At 59.9% G+C, this 8,487-nt stretch overlaps 1 protein-coding gene across 1 annotated transcript; it reads left to right on the forward strand.

Moving 5' to 3' along the window:
* The first annotated feature begins 565 nt into the window (after positions 1-565).
* On the forward strand, positions 566-7,245 carry AQP8 (aquaporin 8). The gene is made up of 6 exons (XM_045570280.1): positions 566-794; positions 920-1,173; positions 2,400-2,526; positions 4,389-4,603; positions 5,911-6,045; positions 7,021-7,245. The coding sequence occupies exons 1-6, from the start codon at positions 783-785 to the stop codon at positions 7,067-7,069; spliced, it is 792 nt and encodes a 263-aa protein (XP_045426236.1). The 5' UTR covers positions 566-782; the 3' UTR covers positions 7,070-7,245.
* The last annotated feature ends 1,242 nt before the right edge of the window (positions 7,246-8,487 follow it).

Genomic DNA, 8,487 nt, shown 5'->3' on the forward strand with positions numbered 1-8,487 from the left:
CTCTGTGTTCCTGTGCGAATTGGAGACGTTTTATCTTGGTAAAGCAGACAGCACAGGTGTTCGAACAGGCCTCGGCTTCCATATCCCATACGATGCAGTGTACGGCTAATGTGCCTACAAACGCCAGGTGGTCATAATAATCTGGCCGCTCAGTGTATGTGCTAACTCAGTGAACCTCGCAGCAGCCTGGGGCCCATCATCCGCACGTTGTAGGGAGCGAGCTAAAGTGCAGAGACGGTAAGTCAGTGGGACCCCGGTGGCCTGTTTCTAACGCCCACGGCTTCTCCACGGGCCTAATTGCCCGTCAGTGCAGGGTCACCCGGCACAGCTCTGCTCTGGATCAGGCCGTCGGGTGCGTGAGCGGAGGTGTCAGGCCTCGCTTTGAGGAGATGTCTGTGGGGACTGGCAGAACAACCTGAGGAAGAGTCGGCTGTAACCTCCCGTGTGTGGTCCTAACAGGGACAGTCCTCTGCTTTGGACCCTGATGGTGGCCTCAGGGCTGGGCCTCCCCTCCGGATGCTGCCGCGAAGCCAGCGCCTTCCCCCTGTTGGCAGGAAGCTCAGCAATCCTTAGCCACCCACCTCCTGCCCTCCCAGCTGAGATGAAAAGAAAACTGTTTCCTTTTCTGGGCCCAGGGCCACCTCCCACCCGCTCTCTGCTCTCTCGCGCCTGTTAAAGGGCAGAGCCCGCTCCGGGATCGGTAGCTTCAGCCGGAGATAAGCGTGTGCAGGCCAGCAGGTGCGCCCGGCCAGCCAGGCTCAGCCACCAGTGTGCGCGGCCTCATGTCTGCAGAGGTGAGCCCGCTGCCCTGCTCCCAGCCTGGCCCTCCAGGGTCACTGAGAGTAACTCGGGGGGCAGGAGGGCTTCCCCCGGCCCCCGGCCAGCCTTCCCCCCAGGCCCACTCCCTTCCCTCCCGCAGGGCGCCGTGTCCATGGGGGACCTGGAATTCGGCAGCGGCAAGGGGAAGGAGCCGAGCGTGGAAGGCAGGGGGCACGCGTGGTGGCACGAGCGCCTGGTGCGGCCCTGCCTGGTGGAGCTGCTGGGCTCTGCCCTCTTCGTCTTCATCGGCTGCCTGTCGGTGATCGGGAACGGGCCGGAAGCCGGGCTGCTGCCGCCGGCGCTGGCCCACGGGCTGGCGCTGGGCCTCCTGGTCGCCACGCTGGGCAACGTCAGGTGAGGGTGCTGCTCCATCCTCCTCAGCCGGTGCCGCCTGCAGCTGAGGGTCAGAGGGAGCCCCGGGCACCCACTCCGGCTGAGGGCGCCCATCTAGCCCCACAGCCACGAGCTCTGAGCCCCGGGGCAAGTCATGCTTCCAATCCGAACCCCTCCACCCAGCAAATGGGACCCCCAGGGGCGTTTACAGTGACTTTATCCACACATATGATGGTGCGGGTGCGCGGTCCTGAGCACTGCGGCGTGAGCCCCGGGCAGCGCCCTCACACCCCTCCGGCTGGGACAGGGCAGCGGCCTGGTGAGGTTACAGCACCATAAGCCGCAGAGCCAGCCTCGTGGCGCCCGGGGTGGGGGCAGGGTGGGGGGGGGGCGGGGGAACGCAGCAATGGGAGGCTCAGTCCCCCTGGCTGCTCTGCAGCTGTGTTAGAAGGGGCGCTCCAGCCTCGGGGTTCCCCGGGGACAGCAGCTGCTAGAGGGATTTCCCACCCACCGAGTGGTCCAGGCCCATCAGGCGGTGAGCTGAGGGTGGGGGCTCTGCACAGCGCCATCTGGACAGAGCTTTCCCCCCCACCCCCACCTCTGGCCTCAGTGAGGGCGCCCGGCGGGGCCATGCGGCCAGCTGTGTGTTCGTCCCCCTCAGCGAGCGGATCCGAGTGAAGAAACCACCTCTGTCTCCCGGACGAAGAGGGGGAAGAGGACGGTGGCATTTCGTTTGAACGTCCCAGGCGTGAAGAGCACATGACCTGCTCCCTGGGGTGGGGTGGAGACGTCTTAGCCGGGGGGTCAGGGGTACGAGTGTTCACCGAGTACCCCTGTATGTAGCAGAGCACGCACGTGTCTTCGTTCTGTCTCCGCCGCAGCCGCAGGAAGTGGGTCCTGAGGCAGCGGGGTGCGCTGCTGCCCAAGGTCCCACGGCTGCTCAGAGGTGGAGCTGGATCTGAGCCCAGGCCGCTGGCCGGGAGCCCATGCTGTGTGCACCTCAGGGGGCCGCTCCCTACGGTGCAGCCTTTTACTGTCACTGGCTTCTCAGCAAATGTCTACTCAGCCCCCCTCCTGGCTCGCCCAGGCCCCAGACTGCCACTGGGCACCTGAGGGGGGGGGGGGTGCCTGTGGCTGTGGATGGGCCCCCACGCGCAGGGCGAGAGGGTGAAGCGGGAGCTGGGACACACTCCCTCGCACAGCCTGAGCCTCGGCCTCATGACTTCCTCCTGCTTCTGCGGCGACAGCGGTGGACACTTCAATCCTGCCGTGTCCCTGGCGGCCATGCTGGTCGGAGGCCTCAACCTGACGATGCTGCTTCCCTACTGTGTGTCCCAGCTGTGCGGGGGGCTGCTCGGGGCCTCCCTGGCCAAGGTGGGTGAGCCCCTGGGGGGTGGGGCTGCTGGGGGCAGGGCTGAGGACTGTCCAACTCGCCTCTTTCCCTCAGGGGGACTGGGGGCCTTCTCTACTTGGGACGGGACACTGGTTCTCTCCAAACGCACCCGCTCTCTCCGTCTGGACAGCCCGGGAAGGGAAGCGGAGGCAGGGCTCCGGCCGGAGGTTTCCTCCCAGTCCCTCTCCGGCCCGCAGCGGGTCTGCTGGTTCTAAGGCCGCAGGTGTCATCAGCCACTCGCTCAGCCACAGCCCCCCCTCCCCTCTGGCTCTCCTGGGCTGCCCGGGGACAGCCCCCCCCCCCCCCCCCCCGGAGCCTGAGCTCACTGCTCCCTGTGCTGCCAGCTTTCTTCCCCGAGCTCCCTGCCTTCCATGGGGCTCACATCCACCTCCCCATGGAAGCCTCTCACCCTGCTCTTCTTTTCTGTCACCAGACTTTCATAGCGCCTGCTCCCTCCCTGTGTCCCTCCGTAGGCCTGTCCTTCCCTCTTCTCTCCCTGCCTCCCTCCCTCCTTCCCTCCTTCCTTCCCATCCTCCCTTCCTTCTTCCATTTTATCTGTTTTCCTTTCTTTCTCTCTCCATCCCTTTCCCCCCTCCCCTTCCCCCTTTCCTCCCTTTCCCCCCCGCCCCCCTCTCCTTTCCTAACTTAAGGGTCAGTCCAACTAGGATTCCTTCAAGATCTAGGCCTTGCTTGGCACGTGTGAGTGAGTGGGAGGGTAGAGGTGGGCCCGGTCGCCTTGCTAGCTGGCTGGGTTTGGACGGCGGCTCTAAGATCTGGCCCATTGCAGACTTTGGTCTCAAGTCCCACACTGCTGTTCCCTGCCCTGGCCCCCCCATGCCCGCATGCCCCCGCGTAAGACCCCATGCCCACCTCCACCTCCACCTCTGACCCTTGATGGGAGCAGTGCCCAGGCTCCCCCTCCAGCCCGCCCTCCTCAGCTCCGCACAACTGCCCATTCCATTTCCCAACCACCGCACCAGAGGCCAGTCCGTCCCTAGAGGGCGCCCTGACCTGGTGCGCAGCTGTCACCACCCCCATTCTCTGGAGGAGGAAGCGAGGCGCAGGGAGGTCAGAACCTCGCCCAGGCGCAGGACTGGCGAGCTGCACCACCCAGATTCGGCCCGGGGCCCAGAATGTGGTCCTCTGCTGTCTTCCCTCTCCTGGTGCTGCCACGGCCCTGGGTTTCCTGGCTCCCACGGCGCTTAAGCCCCAGGGCCCTCCTTGCCCCTTGAAGGGACTTCTTAAGGGTTAGCAACATCCTGGTCACGTGTGTTTCGAGTTTGTAAAAATAAGGTAATTTTGTCTTCTTTTCCTCAAAGAGGATCATCTAAGCCAGTGTTTTTCAACCTTTTTTGGGCAAAGGCACACTTGTTTCATGAAAAAAATCACGAGGCACACCACCATTAGAAAATGTTAAAAAATTTAACTCTGTGCCTATATTGACTATATATAAAGTAATTCTCTTGAATAGGAATCAAATAAACACAAAGAAAGTATTTTATAATTACTTTATTATGAAATATTAAGTAAACAAAATAGTGAAAAATTATAAAATTCTTGTCTGCACCTACGGCACACCAGGCAACATCTCGCGGCACACTAGTGTGCCGCGGAACAGCGGTTGAAAAACGCTGATCTAAGCCATAGAAGCTTCAGGCCCACCGGGACCACAGCTGGGTTATCCCATTTCACAGATGAGCAAAGCGAGCTCCGAGAAGCCCAATAGATCACACACTGCCACCTGGAGGGAGGGCTGGGCTGGCTGTGGCCCTGTAACCCTTCCCTGCGGGGGGCATGAGCTCCCGGCCCTCTGCACCCGGGGCTGAGCGGCTTCTCTCCGCAGGCGGTGAGTCCCGGCGACAGGTTCTGGAACGCGTCCGGGGCCGCCTTTGTGACGGTGCAGGAGCCGGGGCAGGTGGCGGGGGCCGTGCTGGCAGAGGTCGTCCTGACCACCCTGCTGGTCCTGGCGGTCTGCATGGGCGCCATCAACGAGAAGACGCGGGGCCCGCTGGCCCCGTTCTCCATCGGGTTCTCCGTCACCGTGGACATCCTGGCAGGGTGAGTGCGTCCGGCTGCAGGCTACGGTGCCCGGACTGGGCTGAGCCCGGCTCTGGGGTCGGGCCTGCAGAGCTTACCTGAGGGCACGGATTCCAATGCCAACAGGGCGGGAAGGGAGTGCCAATGGGAGAGGTGGCCGAGCATTAGCAGGTGGCAGGGAGGCACCACTATTCCTTCTGGGAAATTGTTGCCATGTAGGAGGGGCCTGGCGGGAGCCTTCTGATTTCACCCCACGGGAGTCAGGAGACTGGATTTTATGTGAAATTATCTCTGTGTTTCCGTAAACATTTCTGAGGCTGTTTGGCAGCCAGGCTTCAGCCCGACTCACCACCGTCTCATTTGTGTGGGGCCGCTCAGGGCTTGGGAAGGGACTCGGAGACAAGGCTGGGGAGGTGTTCTCTCACGTATGTAAGGAGATGGGCTCAGAGAGGACACAGGGACTTACTGAAGGTCCCCGGGCAGCAGCAGATTAAGTGACAGATCTGGGACCAGAGCCCACATCCTGCTGAAGGGGATGAGGAGCCCCTGATGTCCAGTTCTTTCTTTTCTCTGGGACAGTTTCCCTGCTCTGCCCTCGCCCATGTCATCCTTGGGAGGAGATCTGTGAACCTGTGTAAAGTGTGGCAATGCTTTGCTGCCCCCTAGTGGCTCTTGGCTCACTTACAAGCCTATTGAGCGGTTATTGGAGGCCTGTGGGTGCCGAGCACAGTCTGCAGGACCAGCTTGAGAGAAGGGACAAAGCTCAGACACCAGAACTGGGCCACAGCCTTTAGAGGAGCCGCCGGGTCACCTAGATTAAACACACGTGTATGGCTTGCAGGCGAGGCGTGGCTATGTATGCGTTTCCTCATTGACTCCTGACAGCCCATGAGAGAGTACTTTCACCTCCGCTGAAACACAGAGGTTAGAGGTCACACAGCTGGGCATAGCTGGGCTGGGTTCTGAACCTAAGTCTGCTTGACTCCAGAGCTCCCATGATTGACAACTGCTCGAGGTGGCTTTATCAACTTTGGAGAGACTTTGCCTCCCCCCTAAGCTTGCACCCCCCCTCTCCGTCCCTTCCTGCTGCCCAGGCACCCCTGTGGACATCCTCCTGGGTGGGCATGGGTGTGGCCGACGCCGTGCCCCGGGAGGAGCCAGCCTTTCACTGCCCAGCACTAGCGCCCCTACCTGTCTTCTTGGAACCCTCCGGAACCCGGGACAGGGCGGGAGTGTGGGAGATGTGGGAGGTAGGCCTGGCTGGGAAGGAACTTGAGGGGAGCCGGGCCTGGCCGGGATCTGGGGACGAGTGTGGCTGCTGTCTGCAGGGGCGCCGTGTCGGGAGCCTGCATGAACCCTGCCCGGGCCTTTGGGCCGGCGGTGCTGGCCAACCACTGGGCCTTCCACTGGATCTACTGGCTGGGCCCGCTGCTGGGCAGCCTGCTGGCTGGAGCGCTTGTCAGGTAGGAGCGTGGCGGTCACTGCCCCGCGGGCGGGCAGCGGGTGACAGCTCCTGCAGCGTCCAGGCCGTGGGCAATGGGATCTCACCTGAGTGTGTAGAGGAGCAGAGGGAGCCGTCCTCAGAGGCAAACGTCATGACTCTGGGGCCTTTGACAGCGAGTGACAGAAACCCCTCTCAGCACAGCGTGGCCTGAAGGAGAACCCGTTGGCTCACATAACTGAGAGAGCACAGAAAGCACTGGCCAGGCAGGTGCCCAAACAACGTGTCCCGCAGACGGTCCTCTCACGGGGCTCCCCAGCAGAGGCCGAGGCGCTCGGCAGGTCAGAGGAAACAGAACGACAGCTGTGGCCGATGGTAACTGGTGTGGCTGCCCAGGATGCATCGACCTACCCCTGAGTCAGTCACGTGGCCTTGGAGCCAAGCACTGCTGCTGGCCGTGTTTGCAGCCTGAGCCTGATCCTGACCTTGGGGTGAGGTCCAAGAGCAGGGGAGGAGCTGCTCCCTGCACGAGGTCATCCAACGCCAGGGGGCCCTCCTCACATGGAAAACCACATACATGGTGCCCCATGAGCACGCATGGCAGGGACCTCGTTCCCCTAGAACAGCGTGGACAGTGCTCCACGGAGCTGTGCAGTGGATAGTAAGGTGGATGTTGTCAGAGGGATACTCGCTCCCTTCCTGGGAGCCTCCGGGATCCAGCAGGTGGGTCTAGCCTGAACCCCTTAGCCCATGGCTTAGTGCAAAGCATCCCTGATTATTGCCTGCTGCTTGCAGAGGGTGGAGCTGAGTGTCTCATGGAAAAGAGCTGAAGCCAAGCAGAGACCCCCTCCCCCGCCTCAACGCCATCCCAGCTAGAGGTTGAGGCTGGCAAAGCTCAGGAAGGCAGCTCTCTGGAGAACTCGGCCTGGAGAGATGAACAAGGGGCTGGGCGACTCCCCCCGGGGCTCAGAGACTCACTGGGCCATTGCTGTTGTAGGTTCTTCATTGGAGACGGGAAAACTCGGCTCATCCTAAAGGAACGCTGAGGCCGGTGCTGGGCTTCCTGTGGCCCTGCTGTCCTTGGTCCTCGCCAGTTTCTGCATTGCCCACCACTGCACAGTCCCAGGGGGCGCGGCTCCTTCCCGGGCAGGGCCTGGCTCCCCGCTGGATGGCCTGCTGCTAGACCGCGGTGCTCTGGCTCAGAGGGGTGCCTCGTGCCCAGCGGGAGGTGGAAACAGCAGGTCAGAAATTTTTTCCTGACAGGGACGGGTCCCAGGAGCAGAAGGGCGCCTGGGCAAGGTGGCTGTCCATGTACATCAGTTCACTTCCGCCCGTCCTCCTCCCTCTCTCTTCCCTCCCAATCTAGCTTTGCAATAAATAGTCCCGTATTTCCTTCCATGTGCCATCGCTTGCCTTTCATTTCAGAAATGGGCACTGCTGGGAGGGTGCATGAGTCCACCTCCACTCGTGAAGGCTCGAGTGGAGCTTAGAATCTACTGCCAACATATTGGCACTGTCCAATCTTAGCTCTGTCCAATCTAGAATCCAGTTTGGATGTTGGTGAGAATCAATTCCAGATCACAGACCTCAGGACCTGCTAAAAGCACCAGGACTGCCAGGACATGAACTGGCCCACTCACTGCGCTCCAGCCCGGCATGTATGGGTGTGGGCGGGGCCAGACCTGTGAGGATTTCCTAGCAAACAAGGAATGTAGCTTAATAAAGGTCTGGAGGGACAGTGGCCTTTGAATGGAAGGTGGAGTATAATGATAACAAAGGATAAAAGGACACATTCTGAATTTCACCCATTGTAAATAGAGGATATAAGAATCTATGGGTCATTTATGGGAAATGATCATTATCCTATATACTAAAAGGCTAATATTGCAAATTGACTGAATGGCAGAATGACCGGTGACTACCAGGGGGCAGACACTCAATGCAGGAGCTGCCCTCTGGTGGTCAGTGCGCCAGAACTGGGTTCATAGCTGGCAAGCACAGTGGTGGTGGCAGGAGCCTCTCCCAACTCCTCGGCAGTCGGACATCCCCTGAGGGATTCTGAACTGTGAGAGGGCGCAGGCCACGCTGAGGGAGCACTTCTCCTCCCCTCTCCAATGTGTAATTTTGTGCACCGGGCCTCTAGTAGCAACATAAAGATGTTCCAGGGAACAATAATTCTCAATAACAAACAAAAAGTTCACCAGTTCTACAAGATGATCAAAATACCTGAATAAAAAGAAAATGTTCACTGGAGTGAAATTTAAGAGACTGCCTCTTGAGAAAATGGATCTGTAACCCCAAACATCCAGAACATTTTTGGAAAAAAAGAGAAAGACAAATATGAATAACAACCACAAGCCTAAAGAAAAAAATAATATGATAGAAGCAGAAACAACCAAATTAGGACACTCACAAAGAGCAAACAATATTGAAAGTTACCATTTCTTTTGGTGAAATGAATAAT

This window comes from Pipistrellus kuhlii, unplaced genomic scaffold, assembly GCF_014108245.1.
Source record: "Pipistrellus kuhlii isolate mPipKuh1 unplaced genomic scaffold, mPipKuh1.p scaffold_m20_p_31, whole genome shotgun sequence".
NCBI lineage: Eukaryota > Metazoa > Chordata > Mammalia > Chiroptera > Vespertilionidae > Pipistrellus > Pipistrellus kuhlii.

Coding starts and splice junctions, on each gene's coding strand:
- AQP8 (XM_045570280.1), top strand. Junction 1,174..2,399: donor GCCACGCTGGGCAACGTCAG/GTGAGGGTGCTG, acceptor CTGCGGCGACAG/CGGTGGACACTTCAATCCTG. Junction 4,604..5,910: donor ACCGTGGACATCCTGGCAGG/GTGAGTGCGTCC, acceptor TGCTGTCTGCAG/GGGCGCCGTGTCGGGAGCCT.